At 34.4% G+C, this 20393-nt stretch overlaps 1 protein-coding gene across 2 annotated transcripts in view; it reads right to left on the bottom strand.

Annotated features, from left to right (window-relative positions):
- LOC149543234 (peptide transporter family protein) overlaps positions 1-20393 on the bottom strand; it is a 75249-nt gene that overhangs the window by 14377 nt on the left and 40479 nt on the right. Inside the window, exons 2-4 of one of the 2 annotated variants that reach the window (XR_016355607.1) lie at positions 654-711; positions 374-510; positions 163-280 (exon numbers count right to left, since the gene is read on the bottom strand). Coding sequence is in view for 1 of the 2 variants with exons in the window: in XM_089798082.1 (XP_089654208.1) it covers positions 163-280; positions 393-510; positions 654-711 (294 nt within the window). In the remaining variant the exon portion in view is untranslated. The remainder of the gene's footprint in view (positions 1-162; positions 281-373; positions 511-653; positions 712-20393) is intronic. The other variant, XM_089798082.1, reaches the window with a different exon arrangement.

Raw genomic sequence — 20393 nt, 5'->3', positions numbered from 1 at the left:
ACACCACAATGTTACAACAAACTGATAATCTTGTGTTATAGACCGATATAAAGTTTAAAAGATACCTTAGCACCACATTGATATGAATAAGAAACTCGTAACGATCAATTATAAAAGAAAAGAGAATATATTCTCAAAAGCTCTAGCAAGGTAAACATGTACCTGAACTGCTCTTGTTTTGGCCCTCGTTTCAGCTGTGCTTGGGATATCATGATTTGGCTTGGAAAATTTCTTCTCTCCACGATCACAAGAACCCCATCCATCTGAAAACCTTCCACCCCTAGATAGAGACAACGATATTGTGATATAATCACTGAATTCAACTAGAAATCTATATAAATATGATACCATAGCCTTTAAAAAATAGACTTGCCTACAACACTACCACATACTGCATGCTTGCACGAGCAACAAATTCAGCCCGAAGTACATTAGAATTTTGATCAAGTTGAATATTCTTGTCTTTAATCTCAAGTGAAATATTGAAGTAAAAAGCTATCTTTCGCCAACCTATTAGAAACAAAATTCAACAAAAGTAGTTAGAATATAATTGAGTATTACAAAACTGCCTCTAAAAAACTGATCATTAATAAAATAAAAGAAAGTCAAGGATCATAAGCACCTATTGAAATATATTTATAGGAAACAAATACCAGATTTTTTTATGTATGGTTTGCCGTGGAGTATCATATAGTCAGATTTCTCCAAAATCTGAAAGAACAAATGAACATCAGCAAACGAGTGCTCCCAAACTAGACAATGTTTTATTTGTTATGATTCAGAAAACTTCACTCTTCTGAACAGTTCGGAAGTTCGATGTGACAAAAAAAAATATAAGGAATAGCATCCGGTTTAGTGTATCCACATTCAATAAATATTAAATAAATAGGAATTTGTAGTTAAGTAAGAAATATCAAACATCACAGGGAAGACTACATGTTCCACGAAAGATGTATTAGGGTTGCAGTTTAGACCTCCTTGTACAAACCTAACTCTCAGCAAAAGAAAATAATGCATTATAGACCCCACCATAAGGAAATTTAAAAGATATGATTGGCTATTGTAAACAATCTGTTACAAAGGTTATTATAAATTAATTGCATAAATGCACTTGAACCATGAAACCTGAAATACAGAAACATGCAAATGCCAAAAATGACACATACTTATGTCTGTATCCATAGATATATTTGCACAACCATGTCTGTTTATGAACACATACCTTGGTAACAAAACTAAAATAAGAATTAAGGAACTCCAAATATCCAGTGCACCCAAAAATAAACTAAAAATGAAGCTTGAAAATGGAAAAAAAATTGAAAATACGATAGCAATCTTGTGCAAAACCCTAATCTTAAATAAATCCTCTCACTTCTTCAGAGTCAGTTAATGCATGTTTATTACCAAGACGAATGTCATTGACCATAATTATCATTGTAGATATTCCACATTAGCTGTCATTAACATCATCTTTACCATTACTAATTATAAAACTAACTTATGTTACATCCCTGAGATAATATCTGGCCCATTAATCAGCGGAATTAGGTTAATCCATTTTTCCAAGTGTTTGTGAGAGAAGAATGGGTACTTCCCGGAGCAGGGGTAGATTAAACTGAACTATGACGTTGCTTCGAAAGGCACCCTGGGTCCTTCAGGAGCAGGTTATGTGGAAGGAAATTCCAAAGAAGCTATTTTATTGCTTCAAGCTAAATGCCTTGGGGAAGGGACTAACAGTGATGTGGAAGTTCAGGCAGCTCTCAGGGAAGTCAAGGCGGCCAAAAGACTGAATATGGTAGGCTTTATTTAATAGGATTCTCAGATCATCGTAAATGCAATTATTAAAGGAGAAATTGGAGTAAAACATTTGACTAAACATATAAAGAATATCAACTCCTTAATAAGATCCCTCTGAGACTAGAGGAAGATATGAAGAACACATGATAAGGTGGTGAGGTTTCTTTTATTTCCATAGAAGTTGGTTTAGTTTGCTGTCACTTGATTTATTGTAAGAGAAGCTCTAGTCTAGAAGACCAGCAATGGAAGTGAATTTCTCCTTGTGCACCGCTAGACAACAGCAATAATTTTTAGGGGAGATCACAAAGAACTATCACTGATAGTCCCTAAAATTTGACAGATTATCAACCTACTTCCTTGTGAGTGTATGAATTCTGAGAAGAAATGCAAGTTGAATATTGATATAGCATCCATACATTAGAGTGCGCATTGGAGTTGAGTTCCATGGAGGAAACCATGTGGGTGTTGAATGATTGTGTGAAGCTGAAATGGTTGGGGAAGCTCATCCCCCTTGTTGTGGTGGTGAAGCGGAGAAGAGGATAGCCACTGAACGTGAATTGTGAGTGATTGGAGAACGAGGGTGAGATCACCGGCCCTTTTTGGCTTGCAGTGCCAATTTTAACATGGAGCAACAGTGTGATGAGGCTTGAGATGGGTGGGAATTGTTGAAGGGCCACAATCAAGCCAGATTAGATGAGAAGAGGAGGAAGGAAAGGCAGGTCCAAGAAGGGTTGAGGACCAAGAACAAAGGAAAATCGATGGCCGCAGACTCAGAGGAAAGGCAGAGAAAGGGCTCTACAGTCTAAAAAAAGATCTGGTAAGGCATGGGCTTTCCCACTGGACATTTATTTTTGTGTTTTTGTATTCAAAATCTGTTATGTTAGCATAGTTGTCACTGCCATATTTTGGCAGTTAAGGGCTTTGAATTTTAATGATGTCTGGATATTTAGTTTAAGGTTGGACAGTAGTTGGACAGTGATAGTATAAATGTTTATGCCCTGTTTGGTAATAGAAGGCACTGAATCGTGATGGTGTCTGGGTTCTTACTGTCATGGGTGCTGGTCCGGGCACTGATACCTGTATATGTCTGCACTTCAAATTTATGGGCGGAAAGTGTTTAAGGGAAGGAGCAGAATACTTACATTTTGCACCGGGACATCCACTGCTTTGTATCTCAGATTTTATCATATTTTAATAAACTATATATATATTTTTTTTTTTTAAAGAGGGGTAAACGCTTTGACTTGGAGCTATGAACCAGTGAGGCCACAAACGGGGGACCTCATCCCCATGAGATTTGAACCTTGATGGCAAGGATAACAACGCAACAACTTAACCATCACAACATGCCACTATTGGCTTAATAAACTATATATTACCAATCAAACAAAAATGAGATAATATCCCTTCTAGTATATTTTTCATATCGCCGTTGGATTAAATTTGCATGAAAAGGTCACCAAAAATTTTCAACAGACACAATCTCCCTAATACATTATGATGCATGTTGCTTCCACTGATATAATCTCTCAATACTCTAATCAATGGTGGAACTGTATCATCTGTAAAATAGTCTTGAACAATATGTCAGTCTGGACTAAGATCAATTAAAGCAATTGTTCTCATCTCTACACCACAATGGTTGGAGATGAGAGATTAATTTATAGCATAATGACATCCTTCAAAACAACTCCAAGAGAATTTTGAAGCAACAAGTGAGTAAATTTCAGCTAGATCATTAATCAAACTAATATTGATCAGTAAACTCCCAAATACAGTCACAATTCAAAACCACATTTCATTGATTCACTATTCTATTTGGTCCAAAAAAGACTATTGAAAAGGGAAGAATGTTGCCGAAAACCAGAAAACAGAATATTCAAAACAATAAATTCTACCCTAGAAACATCGTGCGGTGAAATTCAGCTTGGTAGCAGAAGTGGTTGTCTACCTTGATGTTAAAACTTGGAAAAAAAAATTACAGGAAGTGGATAACACAATAGTTTTTCCTATCTCTATTAAGAATAAAGGATCTCTGATAGATATACAATTACAAATATTTGTAGATAAATTCTGATTCAAATAAACAGAATGAATGTACTTATCTTTCACTGTGTTTGCAGCAAGGTCTTTAATATTCTTCCTTCTTCAGCAACGATTACTTTACTGGATCACTGTAAGATGAATGATGTAAATAATAATGATATTAAATAATGTTGATCTGATACTGCAGGTACTTGGATGCTTGTTATTGATGCTTTCATTGCAGTCGAATGATTACACATATATATAACAAGGAGCAGACATGACTCCGAAGAGTCATGTCTCTACGTGGCCCAAAGGCCACCTAGGGACATGCCTCTTCGGAGGCATGTTCAGTTAATATGCAACTGTTCAATGTTTGTTAAGTATGTTGCCCGATAACAACACAAGGCATAATAACATTATTCATAATCACGTCAAGGCACGGGTTGGAAACCCGACACAGGCAATGATCCTTTACGCAGGTTATATAGAGCCCAACAATAGCATCTGTCGAGGGTAGTATGAAACCCGACTTTAATCTCAATCGCGGGTAATATGAAACCCGTCAATGCAGCAAAGTCTGTCACAAGTAATATGAAACTCGACCACTTAAGTTGGTCAAATCATAATGCATATTTACTATCAAAATTCCATATACATAATAGAGATGTATGTATACGTATATGTATGCATAAATCAGTATGAATACATGTACGTATATTAATATATATGTCCCTGTGATGTATATCAGACAATGGTGCATAGTTATATCTCTGTACTGTAAGACAGATATCAAAGTCAGAACACAAATTGCTTATATCTCTGAAATGTGTTTGCAAATAATAACATCATAGAAGATTCAGATTTTGCTTCTCCTGACGCTAAACATTAACAATCTCAACTGTCAATCCTCTATAAATTATATTTTTGCTGAATTCAACTTTTCCTTGACTGCAATACTTATTTCTTAGTACTCATGTCAAAACAAACTCCCGCCTTCATTTATAGTTGTTGCTAAACCTGTAGCTATAATGGCCTACCCTGTTTGCCACTAGAATTTTTTGGTGCCAATCGCCTTAATTCAGTTCACCAACATTTAAACAAACAGTTAGCGTGCACTAACCACCCCAAAAAAAAATTCTTTTCTGATTGTAAAGTTAGCATATAAAGGTTTACCAACACAAAGAAATTGCAAGTAATAATCTGATTTGATTTTTTCCCAAGCATTCAAAGAAAACATACATATACGGAAAGTGACTTAAACACCATCAATACTATAAAGCGACAGGAACTTCTGTTCATAAAATTAGATATTCTGTGTTTTTCAACTTTTTATTACAAGTAAACATATGACAGGCAAAACTAAGAACACAATACCTCCAGAAAAGTCCTCTACTTGGTGTCTTAGGTCGAATATGCCTCAAATCATATCTACAAATTGCTCATACAAATAGCCACTGCTCTGCACTGGAGGTTTCCCAAATATCACCAGTCATAAGTACAAGACACAAGGCTCAGAATACTCACTAACGAATCTCAGTGAGTCCAACAACAAGCCTCAAAAACAATATGCAGTCCATAATGCCCAGAAATTCCCACAATCAGCTCCATGTGCCATGGCAAGTTTCAGTGCTTCCTCCAAGAAGATAATTTAAGATATAAATTCAAATATGAATCAAATCTTTTTAACATACAAACAATCACATGATTCACCAAGACACCCCAGTAGTTGCTGTGATAACAATAACCTCCTGTAATAAAAGCAAGAATGGTTTCCACTGATATGTCTATGGCTCAATTAATGGCAGTAATGGACAAGTATGGCACCCTAGTTGCGTTTCCCAAACTGCACAGCACTGCTGCAAGGAGTCCTGAACTTGCATAGCAGCATTGTGTTACAATAAAACCAATGGAAATGCTCATTTTTTTACAACTGATAAGACTTAACCCTTGGCACTCCACTTTCAACCGAACCTTCAGATTGAACCCTTCCTGGCAACTGCAATTTAGAAGAAATAGATATCTTAAGCAATATGATTAATAAACTAACTTTATTAATGCATAAATCCTAGCAATGATAGTAAAATCTTCTATCAATATTAATCATTTACCATCGACGTGACACTATCTCTTAAGATACCAACCACAGATAAAAGAAGTGCTATAAATAGTAGGCCTGGCCAAAACTAACTCTGAATCAACGTGCAAAAAACAATGCCTACACCAAATGGCCTTAAAGACCCTTAATTGTCTTAGTTGGCCTACCGGACCATGGAGAGATTGGCTAATGACAAACTCATACAACTTGTGATAGAAAGGGGACACTACAGGAGCATCCCTCTATTTGCCCTAGAAGGATCCTCGCTAAACTAGAACGCGAAAAGAAATTGTTTGGCTTTAGTCCTTGAACAGTTGGGTCAAAACTGCAAGTGTGGACTCAAGATAGTGTAATCTCTTGGTGGTTATTTTGACTATGTTTAAATTTGCAATTGCAAGTCCAAACCAAATTTTTTTGATATTGAATTTCCAATAGGCCTCTTAAGCCCTAAAAGGATCCTACTTAAGCTAAGAGGAGAGGACACTACTTTATTTCAACCCGTTAACAATCACTAATCAAACTATAAGTGTGGAATCAAGCCACTACAATCATCTTGTTATCATTTTGATTAGTTTCAAATTTGCAAGTAGCCATTGATTTTCCAAAAGGCAACCTATCATTCACAATTTATACTTTTTTGGGATCCTTACGAATCAAATCTCCATAACCAAAGAGGCTTTTTGTGCCAAAATAGCCTAGCAAAAAAAATGTGCAGGAAGAGTTCTCCCAGTTTCTCATTAAAATACCACCTTTCTTGTTTCACCTTTTAGTGGGTCCTTTTTTCCAAGACTCTCAAACCCTCTTTCTGGTCTCCCTTGTCATTCTTTGCAAAACTACATCTTCTAAGAATGTGCCTCTCCATCAATACCCAAATCCTTCATAGAAGGTAGTGAATGCTTCTCTTTTGTTTGCTCCAAAGTAACGAGACTTGGACCTGACTCGGATTCGGCAAGGGTAACTTGACTCCTGACCTAGCATCAATACCCAAATCCTTCATAGAAGGTAGTGAATGCTTCTCTTTTGTTTGCTCCAAAGTAACGAGACTTGGACCTAACTCAGATTCGGCAAGGGTAACTCAACTCGTGACCTAGCTCAGACTCACTTGTGACTCGACAATGACTCGGCAAAGTGATAAAATCCTTGAAATTTAGAGATGTTTTGGATTTAAATTAATTCCATACACCCATTATTGAATAAAGATTAAAGACACAATAACATCATAAAATAGAAGGTAATTTGATCACATACATAACATATATCGATTATCTAACTACAAAGGCAATAAAATTAAAAATCAGCCGACTCAAACGAGTCAGCCGAGTCACCCTACCGAGTCAAGCGAGTCAGGCGAGTCAGACGAGTCAACTCAATTGACCCGCCGAGCCAGGGTCATTTTGACCCGGCTGAGGTAACTTGACTCCCTGACTCGGAGGACTCACCCGACTCGCGGCAAGTCTCATTACTATGGTTTGCTCAACATAGAAGGCTCATAAAGCTATAAGTACTCCAAATTTAACACTGAATTCAATCTCATGAATGGTACAATTATTTATAGATTCTGAAAGCATTTTCCCTAAAAGGAAATGTGCCCACAAACATTACTAGCACGAAAACTTAAGACTAAGCAATGATATCAAGTGAAAAATATGCAAAAGATTCCTACATTAATCCTCTTAGGAGAGAGTTGCAAGTTATCCGATCTGAATTGTTTTAACAACATTTCAGCATAAAGAACAACACTTGAAAAGAGCAAGATCTGGTGAAAAAATGAGAAAAAGAGTATTAAAACTACAATACACTAGTGGCACAGATATACCCCTAGAAGAACCCTGCAAAGACAAAAACCAAGCCTCTATAACAAACAATCAAGGTATTATTAGTAACTATATGTTGAATACATCATCATGAGCTAGGTGCTTCCGCACTAAACGATCTAGAGGGATTCTAGTAACGTAACACTACATAAACAAGTGCCCAATGCTTTCCCCCCAAACATCTAATATAGAGGCAAAGTTAATCTTAGAAACCAATCCTGATTTCCAATACCACCAACCAAAACAATAGGCATTTTTGTGTGCACAAATTGATCCAAGATTTCCATGTTCCACTCATGCTCCTAAGAAAAAATATTTTCCTTAAAAGATTTGGGGCTTCAAAATGACCCATTCAAACTTCTTGCAAAAGTACTTATGCACCAATTTTACAACTTATAAACTAGTCAAGGATCTTTGTGACTTTCTTTATCCACTTTGTAACTCCCTTTTACATGCTCCTATACATCAAATTTTCTTTTTGCAATATACAATGTCATTGATACTCTTACACATTAAATGATGTAGATTTTTTTATACATATCAAAGTAGAATTGATAAGCAGCAAAGATTGCTAGTACGGAATCTCAAGATTACATTCAAGTTGGATACCCTTTTCGAATGAGTACATTATTTTAAATATTACAAATATTATAAAGTTCTGTCTAGACCGAGGAGTTGCAAGGTGTACCATGCACCTTGTCCCCTAGTCCTAACATTTTTCAAATGTATGTATTGCAAGATCAAAATGAAAGCCAAAACAATTGAACAAGTCAATATCGGCATGATGTTAATAGCCATGTCATACCATCCAAAATTCTCTTCCTCGTAATCTTTGTCAAGGCATCTATAACATCCATAACTACACATCAAATGCTCCACTTACACATGAAAAAAAGGTTCTCTATCATTAGTGGCACTCTGATTGACACAAATGTATCCTACCGTTAATCCAAAATTGGAAAACAAGCACCAAAGCCCAATTCCTTCATGCAAGCCTATGTAGATACCATGTAATCTACGATTGAAAACATTGTCTACAAAGTAAACACGCCTATTTGTCACACATCCAGCCAAACACACCACAAAATAGGTCAAACACATAATTGCAAGCAAACCTTTTTCTATCCATATATCATGTGCACAAAATTGATCAATCCTTGAAACTACATTGCCATGTTAAAGCTCTACCTTCTCAAGTAGTAAGTCAACTCAAACATGTCTTGAATATACATGAACACCCTCTACATACAACCCAATACTTGTCCATATGGACAAATTCTTGGGACTCTAACTCAAGCAATGTTTGGTCGAATGCTAACTACTAATTAAACAAACCACTAGCTACATTTGTATAGGGGACATGGTTCATGTGTTATATCGCATCTAGTGTTGAAGAACACTCACCCATTTACAATCCTATAAATTCAAACACTACAAAACTTGGAAAACATCATTTCCTTGGCTGATCCAAAGATTTATTATCACCTTGTCCTTCACGATCTTTATGTCTAGGTAAGCTTGGTTGTCCCAAGTCCTTCATATCAAATAAAAGTTGAATCTTAAAAGTTATATTAATATCACTTACTATTACTAAAACCAATAAAGTGAAATTACAATAAGTAATCACCTCACTTAAAGACAGCATAATTATCTAAGAAAACTCAAAAAAGATTCCAACTATAATGACATATGAATAAACCTATATACTAACTTAGATCATAGAGAGATGCCCTATAAACCATAGTTAGCATACTCAAAAAGTACACCAAAACAATCTTGAAATGAGTAACTCAAGTAGAAACTAAACATGCCAAAATTCAAGAAAAAATCAAAACAAGCATCATATTGTCCTTGTAATATGCCCTAATACATGTTCTATTTCAAAGTGAGGGCACAAAAAACATGACTATACATTGAATATGCCCTCAACTACAAAAACATGCCGCCAGAACCGTTGTAGACTACAACATCTAAGATGTATTTTTTGATTGAAAAACATGCCCACTGCATTTAAAAATGCGCCCTCGAACACCAAAACATAACTTTTTAAAAATGAAATTGTTATAGTGCAAGTGAATGGTTGTGTTTTCACCAAGTCAAAAATTGGGGTCTACTAAGTTGAAGTCTAAGTACACAAAATAAGGTGCAAACCACACCACATCCTACCAAACCACCAAGTGATTTGGTATTTGCATGACATATTGATGGATATGCCTTTGACTTTATGTATGCTTCTGTGTAGTTGGATGAGATATCTCGTAATGGCATGTTTTAGCTCTGGATGCTTATTTTTGCTCCTATGTGATGGGTTGAGCTGATCTTATGATTCAATAACTATTCCTGTGTCATGATTATATACTCACATTGTGAGATGCACAAAGTTTAGTTTGTTCTTGTATTCATTCTAAGAATACAATTATGCTCATGGGAGTATTTGGCTTATGAGACATTGTTGATTGTCTGGCTTATAGTGTGAGTGATGCTTCTGCTAATGTAGCTGCCTATGGCTACTAGACTATGATTGTATCATAGTGTTATTCTATGATCATCTATGTGATGTCATCAAATGCATTCTGTGATGCATTTGATTACCATGCATTATTCTAGTCACCAAAATCATAGCTGACTTGAATGTTAAATTATGTTGTTATTACTATTTTGAACATACTTGCATGATGATGGTTTATGATAATATTTGGTGTAGCTTGAATTTGAAAATATTTGATTAATATGTCAAGATGATTTTACTGGATTCACCGTTATGTTATGCCTTATAAGTTGTTGGCTATTTTTATGCAAATTTGCATTGATATATGCTCATATTACTAAAAAGGATCATTTAATGTTTTTTTATATTCAAATGCAATATTAATTTAACTAAGATGATGTTCAGTGCTATGCTCCCATATTTGTTACAGATTATGTCTAATGTGTTTGTACAAAATGAAACAAAATCAATCACTCATTAGTTATGTTAATGGTTTTGTGGTGCACATTGTTACATGATGCTTATTTCATTTTTCAAAAAAAAATTGTTATATGCCTATTTAACCCTTTGTTCCAAGGGTTCCTTGGCAGGGTATTATAGGTTATATAATGGAGATATCTACCAAATCTTCATTAAAAAAATGTCATCTCAATACCTAAGCATTTAATCCCAAGCTCAAACACAATGCTAACAAAGCAATAAATTCCGAAGACGTACAACTAGAAAGAAGTTTGTATAGACACCCTCTTGAAGAAAGAAGTTCATATGGGACATGATAATTTTATTACCACAATTCCTCTTGAGCTTCCATCAACAAACCAAATAAGAAATTCACCTTGTTCGAATGTCAAAAATCTAGACATCAAGGGCCTAAGTTTTGTGAAATTGCCCCAAATTCTTATCTTCTTGCCCAAGCCTAGAATTCACGCTTCTCATATTTTGACCTTCCTTGACAATTCTAAGCTTACCATCCTCTACTATTCTTAATTTTAATGTATTCCCAGATATGATTATGAATATTTGATAAAAGGCTTTTTCCAATTTTGATTGGCTTGGGTGCAATTTTTTGCCTAAGGAAGTTGATATGCTTTGCCTCTAATCAAATTGCTTAAAGAATTGGAGAGAATGAAATGAAATCTCAACACTCCTATATATGTGTGATAGGGTCGAGGGTTGTGGCTCCAAGTTTTCAGTTGACTTGCTTTTAATTAGCAAATTAAATCAAAATTAAATATTTTTATGTTTCTAATCAGGCCAACATGATTCCAAGGCCAATTTCTTGAATTAACAGAAAATTTCATTTACATTTATGTTAAATTTTCTTCTTAGGCTGATTTGCACTTAGTTGTGGCAGTGGTTTGAAATTTCAAACTTTCCCAAAAATCAAGTTCACAAGACATCATCATAGTGGAAATTTGATGCCCTCCAGAGCTAGTGTTCTAACAAGAGGTCAAATTCCAACCTAAGGTTCGAACTACTCAAATTCTGAACTTGACTAATGATTTGTTTACATAGCCCTTTGAATCCACAGTTTATGATTTCAAGTTCATTTTAAAAATGAGTAACACAGGCATTAGGGGATGTCCAAATGTCAAGGCAAGTTTATGGGACGGAGAAAAATTGTGATTCACATTTGGGAAAGGTGGGTGGGCAATACTGGGGCATTGGGAGAAGGGGAAGGTTTTGTAGCATACAATAAATATAGTACTTGAAATGCTAGTTATGAAATGATAATAATAATATAACTCATAATACACAATACAAAATATAGAATATTGCAATTGAACAACATTGAGTATCGAATTTACCAATTACTATCAAAAATTCAAATTATCAGCGAATAGAAGTTTTTTAATTTATATTATATCAAAAAATCATAAAGAATAGCATCCTCCTTTTGGGGTTCAAATAGAATCATATTATGAAAATTAAAACTTTAAAAGAAAAAGGAATTTTACTTCATATTGACATCAACCAGCAACAGGGGATGTCCAAATATCCCCAGGACGGTTGAGTGACACTTAAATGTCCCTCATACATTTTGAGGATGTCTTTACATCCTTGTGTCCTGGTGACGTGAAGGTGGTGCGATCTTGGTGGTTGGGGGGACTTGGGAAAGCGATGACCTCGCCCTAGGCACATCCTTGACCCAAATGCATGGAGGTTTAAGGATGGAACATGTCTCTATGTTATATTGTTTCTAAGGCTTATCTCTACTTTTTTTATTTTGATCTTCATTACCTTGCTAATCCAAAAACTGATTTTCACTTTCTTAATTGAAATTCAGTCCAACTTCTAATTTTTATCTATATTTTGCTCCAAACTCTAATGATTTTTCTCCAAGGTCTCAATTGATTTCATCTCTCGCTTCCAGTTTCCATTGCCGTCCATCAACTTGGAGTTGGATTTTGTCGTGAATTGCCCCCAAACTTGGGCAGAATTTGACTACACGTCCAAACTTTTGAACGGAAGGCTGGAATTCCGATGCCTATCATGACTAAAGTCCTGAGAAGTGGTCGGATTCCGACCTACTCTTGAGACTACTTCCATCTTCATACACTCACTCCCAAGATCATCATTTTATTACCTTCTACCTACCTTTAAAGTTTTTTCACTTTTCTTCATTCTCAATGTCATTAAGGTCAGATTTTGTCAAGGATCAACATCTTAAAAAAAGATTACATGTCCTAGAACTTTTCTTGATTCATCTTTTCACTCACTCCTCTTGGTCTCTTTCACCAATACCTGGACTATTTCAAATGGTGAAAAACAAAATCTTTTTAGGTGTGCTTTCGTCCCTTCGAAATCCCTAAATTTGCTTCGTTTACTTCGTGAAAATTACAAGACAAATGATTTAATAAAATATTGATGAATTAATGAATGAACAAGACCATTGTATATAGTTTACAAAGACGTCGTTATTAGAAATATTCAAATAACGAAAGAAAAATAGAATATTAGAAACAATCTAATATTCACAAGATTTATTGACCATTAAAATAATAATAAATAGGCTATTATAGAGATTAATTAAATACCCTCCCTTAATGGTCAATCAATCAATGACACCAAGAAGCCTCCTGAACATAACAAATTTATCTGGAAGAAGGGACTGGATGAAAATATTGACAATATTATCCATTGTAGGAACATACTAAAAATCTACAAATCCAACTTTAACCAATTGATGGATAAATTAACAACGAATGTCAATATGCTCGGTTCGCTCATGGAAGATTGGATTTTTTGCAAGTTCGTTGAACCATTGGTTGTCACAGAAGAGGGGTGAAAGGCTTACTTGAGGCATATGATGTCAAAAGCATCCTTTAAACCCTAAATGACTCACAACTTGTTTTGATTGTTCCCCAATTTTCAGCTTCTGTTCAGGAATGAGATAAGGCATGTTGCTTCTTACTAGTCCAAGTGATAAAACTTACGCGCACACTGAAGACATACTAAGCAGTGGACTTTTTGTCATCAACAAAGCCTCCCCAGTTCGAATATGTGTAAGCAATGAAGAGGGGATTTTTGGTGCATCTATACATGATGAAAAAGTCTAGAGTGCCTTTTACATAGCACAGGATGTGCTTCATTGTAGCTCAATTATCTAAAGTAATAATTACCATTAAGCGATATATGTAGCTCATAGCAAAGAGATTAGGTCTAGTGGTCCTAAGATAAATGCAAGTTTAGAGTCCTTCATTTTGAAATTGACAAGTAGAGCTTGTGCATATTTAGTCTGAGAAATGAAGATGTCATGTGACTATTGCCAAATCTCAACACCTAGGCAGTAGTGCAAAAGCCAAGGTCAGTCATGTCAAAAAGCTGGCATAAATTATGTTTGATCTCTTGTATCAAACATAAATAACCAAATCATCAAATCATAAACTACTAGTAATGATCAAATCATCAACATAAATAACCAGAAGGATGATGTCACTGCCAATAGTCTTGACATACTGATGTGAGTGACGACTCAACCAAAAATGACATGTACCATGCCCGAGTCACAGTATTCAGTGAATCTCAAGCATGAGATTCCGATATTGCCGAATATCAATAATTTGTAAAATGTTTGATCAAAATCGTCAATTGTTCGACCGCAAGAAAAGGGATTTTTTTTATTGTTATAAACAATTAAAAGTTGTTATTCTTTGCATTTGGCAACCATTATTAGGGTTTTGAATCATTTTTTCTATTTAAAATAGTGTTCTTGGGCACTTAGACGCACAAAATACTTTAAAAAGAGGTTTCAACAATGGTTTTTGTTTTGTTTCTATTTCATGCCATTACAACCCTGTAATGGCACAAGCAGAATTTCAACTCAGCTCCAATAGATTGTCATGCGCTTTTGTGTCATGTATAGCTCTTCTATGACATTTGTTAAATTTATTAACTTGCAAAGTTCTAGGTTCATTAATTTTTGCTTTTAGATTTAATTAGTTGTAATACATATTAAAATTAAGTCTTTCTTTTATCAACTATTTTAAGTATAAATGAAGAATTTTAAAAGTATTGATATATTATTTTTTTAGATGCAATGTGCTAATGTATATATTACAATTTACATTTATTAATTTTAAATGAAGTCTATGTTTTGTTAAATTTATTAAGTATAAATGAAATATTTTAAAAGTATTGATATACTATTTTTTGAATATTACAATTGATTCTTTAAATTTTAAAATGTTAGACACTTAGAGCAATAGTTCATTTGACATATATTTAATTCTAAATCAATCAAATAAGTTTATTGTTAATGTGAAATGAAACTTTGTTTTAAATTATAAATGAAACATTTTAAAATATTGATATATTAATTTTTCAATAATATAGTTATTTGAATTTTAAATGTCAAGAGTAATAGTTTTGTTTTATTGGTAAGAGGCCGAAATCAAGATTAATTATTGTGTTGTAATTAGTTATTATTATTTATTAAGCTTGAGTAGATTCAAACCCAAGATCTCCGAGATACTTTTATAATATGATCCAAATAACTTTTCTTTCCTTCACAATTCTTCTCTATCTTGCCTCTTTATACAATATACTTCTTTATCTGATAGTTTCCATTCTTTATCTTGAAAAAGTCTACATACACTCGTTCTTGGCCAAGATTGTTGTTAGACTTTACTCTATTTAATACAGAACAAAAATCCATGTAATCTTATTTATTTTTATTCATTAAAAGAGAAAAAATACATAACAAAGGAAATTAATATATCAATCTCTTATTGTTTGACATAATTTCTGTTGTGCGAAAAAAAATACTAGGTTGGGCAATCTCCAACTCTAGATACAGATAATTCAATTAATTGGTTTTCTTCTTATGGCTGAATAATTTCAGTGAAGATTTGTCATTGTTTTCTTTAAATATAAGAATTGGACTTAGAATTAGAAGATCTAATAATTCTTTAACAGAGCATCCTCACCATTTGCTCCTTTATTTGCTAATGTATCCGCTAATTTGTTTCCTTCTCAATATATATTTAATGCTACTATCTTCAAATTTATCGATTATCTTAAAACTTATTCGAGTTTAGAATTAGTTTCTTAAAACTTATTCAAGTTTAGAATTGGTTTCTTCATTAGGAGTACTGCTTTCCTAAAAGCATTTAGAATAATCTAACTATTCAAAGCTAGCAATAGCCTAGACCAAGTATGTAACTTATACTTATCATATTGGCTTGTTTCATTAGAATCTCTTCTCTGCTTCTTTATTAGCAAGAATATATGCTTCTCTATTGTCTTCCCTATAAACATGTTTTATGATTGTCTCGTCAACATCTAAAAAATAAGTGCGATGTTGCATCCCAGCCTGACAAGTGATGCAAACTCCAAGATTTTGAGTCTGAATCTTCGGCAGTCTAATGAAAATATCTTCCCAAACAAGTTGAGAAAGATAGTGCACATTCAAGTAAGCATATTGTTGATGCCAGAGTGAACTAATAGAGGAGGGATGGGCTGCCATAGCAATCTCTTGAGAATCCCCAAGTCAACAAGACCAAAAAGACCATGATCTTCGACGCCAACGACAACTATGAACTAAGTCTCTTGATCAATGATATTGCATTGATGTGTACTAAAGGTCACATCAAGTTGAGAATGTCTCAAGTTGAGAATGTCTCAGAATTTGACAGAAGAAGAGAAGATTGAATTCCATGCTTGGAACATAGTACATATACATCAAGGAAAATCAATTTCCTTCCTTTAAACTGAATAAAGATACTGCCTCCTCAAACATTAGTGTGCTCTTCTCAAAACATAATCGAATCTAAGAATGGGTGAAAATTTGTGAACCAATCCTGTCGACGAGTGTAGCAATGGGAGGCACCTGGATCAATATACCATGTAGAGGACTTTACATGATCATAGTTGGAAAACTCGCCAAGGTCTGAAAAATAAATTCGGGGAAAACTTGGCCAGTTTTCAGCAAAAAATCGACAACTTCAAAAATTATTTAAATTTAATTAGAAATGCATTTTTTTCCAAAATTCAATGAGAAGATGCATCCAATGAGTCAATAAATGAGAACACAAACAAACAAGCTTAGTCCAAATATATTTAAACAGAAAGTGGGTACAAAATCGCATTCTCCTAAGGAAGACTCATGGCTGGAAGCAAAATAGTAAAAAAAAAAAAATTATGTAAAACTAAAAGTAAATAAATCATTCCAATTACATCTCCCCCTTCTCAATTCTAATAAAAACTAAGGGAGAGGTAGCACTAGTAGTAACTACTCATTCAACTCAATGTCATCCAACGTGAAACCAAATCCACGCCTTCCTCCATAGTGTGCCTCTTCAAATCATTGATGTCATCCTCTTCAAAAACTTTGCTCCAAACCTGCTGCAAATGTGCTTCAAACCCGCCTCAAGTCCACTTCAAATCAATTGAAATTAGTTTGCAAGTGATTGGAAGACTTTTCCCCGCTCGGCAAAATACAAGTGAAGAAATGAGAAATGAAATTGATTTGGGCCATTTTGTGCCTTTAACTGTTGTTATAAAACTACGACCAAGTTTTTAACAAAAACTCAGCAAGCACTCAACAAGTTCTTGCCAAAAATTCTGCAAGTTTTTGGCACCAGTAAAAGTCATAAAAACTTGCCAAGCCAGAAAACTTGGCCAATTTTTTCAACTCAAAGAGTACTATGTCAATAGTCCATCTATGATCTACAAGTCTTTTAGCCATGAAGGTGTGAAAAAGGCAATTGACCTGTATATGTGTCTGTCCGATTATTAAGAAGTTATGTCCCTTGCTCCGAGGGTCCAATGATCTCAACCCATCTCTCCTACCTACCTGCCTACCTACCCAACTATATCCGAGTGGTTATGTTTGGAACCATAGTTTCCCGGAGCCATTTTACGTATAGAACTAAGCTGAGAGAGTCGTTCTTGGTCGGGATTGGCTTAGTGTGCTCTGCAGCATGCACTTGAGACTGTGAACTACATTGCTTGGCTTAAGCAGCGAAGCATTATCGACAAACCAACTTCATATGACCAAACTTATGGAAGTAGTTGCACTAAACAGTTTTCTTCATCTAGCCTTCTATTGATTGAGCAGAAGAGTTCTTCTAAGAAAACTGAGAAGTAAAATAGTTGCATGTGGATTTAGCGAAGAAGAGTTGAGTGGTAGAAGATGAGTCATTACCACTACGGAATTGTTGCTTCCAACAATCTTGTTGTAGAAGCATGATATAGAAATCAAAACGAAATATGAGAATGAGTGGAAGCAATGTTGAGAGCTTCAACAAAGTGTTAATAGCAAGATGGAAGACTCTTCGAGGTAATCACCACCGTGTCTTTTTTAAATTTTACATCCAATTGCTTCCAACTGATCATGAATATACTTGATTTTATGAAATGCTCCTATAGAGATACCTGATCATCCATCATGATCGAGAAGAGCATGTACTTCAGAAAGAATGCACAATTTTTGTCCAAGGTTTCATGTTTCAAATTTTAGTTGTTGTTTTACAAGGAGGAACTACATGAGTTGATCATCAGTGATGGAAAAATTGATGAGCATGCCAACTTCTTGATTCTCTACATCAAATTTATCTTGCTCTTTGTCTACTTCCTCAAAGCATTCAGTTGTGCCCAACACAATTTTGTCAAGACACCTATGCCCAAAAATTGTCATCATACATTGCTTCAATGTATTGTAGTTCTTCCCATTGAGTTTTTAACTCCCTTCCAATGAAATGTTGATCATAGGTACCCATTGAATGCTTTTCGAGGTACAAAAAACAAGGACTAGATTGCTGAATTAACAAATTTGAATGTGCTAATAAATGAGGCACATAAAGGAATAGATTTCAATGGGAATCCACTTGTACAAAATTTGAGGTGTGAAAAACAAGACAGCCAAAAAAAATTGGAAGACAACCGAGTTGAGATCTCAAAACCCACCAAGAATCAAAAAACAATATAATATTCTGCCTGGCACAAAATTAAATGCACGAAAATGAAATGCTCAGAAAAATCTGAAAGCAACCAGGTTGAGATCTTGAAAATCCCACAAAGCATTTGAAATCAGATTTTGAACCTGATTAAAATAATTCGGTTTCACACAAAACCCTACCCAGGTGAAACATTCTTCAAAAAAATGGCAGACTGTTGCAAAACGAATTGAGAAAATGGTCAACACAAGGCATGGCTTTACAAACAATGAGGGGGGAAAAACTCATCATTCAGTTATATCAGGAAAAATGCAAACAGAGACATTTGCAGTCTGGTTTGAATGCCTAAATGACCACACTAATGGTCTATCCAAACCAGTAAGAGCAGCAGGAAGCTACCAAAGACAATAAAAGAGTCGTTGACTGAACAACATACAAATATGTACCACAAAATAAATAGCATGGGTAACATAAATAGCGTGGGTAACACAAACTATCCTGCAATCCTGAAAAAGAATGGTGCAAAATTTGCACAGGTATTTGCAAAGAGATCTGCAAGAAATAGTGAAAAATATTTGCTACAAACAACAAAGAACAAACCCCAAAGGAGATTAAAAAAATCAAACCTAATAATTTCATAAAAGAAAATTAGAAACTTTCAAAAAAAATATAAAGGGCTCTAATATCATATAAGACAAGTTTGGTAAAATATTGGATGAATAAACGTATGAACAAGACGCTCATATATAGTTTACAAAAACATCATTACTAGAAACATTCTAATAAGGAAAGAATAAAAGAATATTAGAAATATTCTAATATTTACAAGATTTACAATATTGACCATTAAAATGATAATAAAGAATATATTATAGAGATATTATTCTAATTAAAAACTCCCCTTTCTTCTCTTCTTTCTCCTGATTTTGTCTCAGATCTGCACATTGAATTCTTGATCTTCATTTTTCCAAAGAAGATTTTCATCTTCATCTCAATCTTGTCCCCCACTCCCTATGTTGTGTCTTCAAATCATCCTTGTTGCAGCTTGTCAACTCATGTCTTGGTCTTATCCTTTTTTTGTTTACATTGTTCGGACTCCAACCTTATTCTTCTTCATCATCTTTTAATCATTTCCACGAGTTCAAAACCTTGAATTCTAGGCTAGACCCAATGACTCAAGAATGGGCAAAGTTGCTCGAACTTAGTATGATAATAGATAGCTACTATTATTATTTAATGGTTATATATTTGTAATCTATTATAAATATTAGAATGTTTATAATATTTAGTTAGTTGTTAGAATGTTTGTAATATTGAGTTAGTTGTTGGAATGTGCATGCACATACCTTATGAACATTTTGAGTACATGATGAATGTTACGCAAATTGATGTTCAAGAGGCCCATTACACAAAGTACTTGGTGATAGTCAAATGAGTTGACATTCAGGAGGCCATTACTCACTATACTTGGTGAATATCTTGCAATTTAACATTCGGGAGGCCATTACTCAAAAGGCACCTAGTGAATGTCAAATGAGTTGACATTCTGAAAGATCCCTGATGGATCTCTTCTGCTGATCTGCTGTAATTTTATATTTTTAAATTTGTATTTTCCTGTTTATTAAAATTTTCTTGCAGAACTAAACAGAAGTTGCAGAAGGGTTTGATTGTTTTATATTTTTGATGATTTTTCAATAAGTAATAACAGAAGTACAACAACATGAACCAGTTCTGAAAATGTATTCCAAATACATTTAAAGCAAAGTCCTTTC

Source organism: Cupressus sempervirens, chromosome 8 (assembly GCF_028749045.1).
Source record: "Cupressus sempervirens isolate cs-2001-9-10 chromosome 8, ASM2874904v1, whole genome shotgun sequence".
Taxonomy (NCBI): Eukaryota; Viridiplantae; Streptophyta; class Pinopsida; order Cupressales; family Cupressaceae; genus Cupressus; species Cupressus sempervirens.
This window is presented reverse-complemented; position numbering and strand designations above follow the sequence as displayed.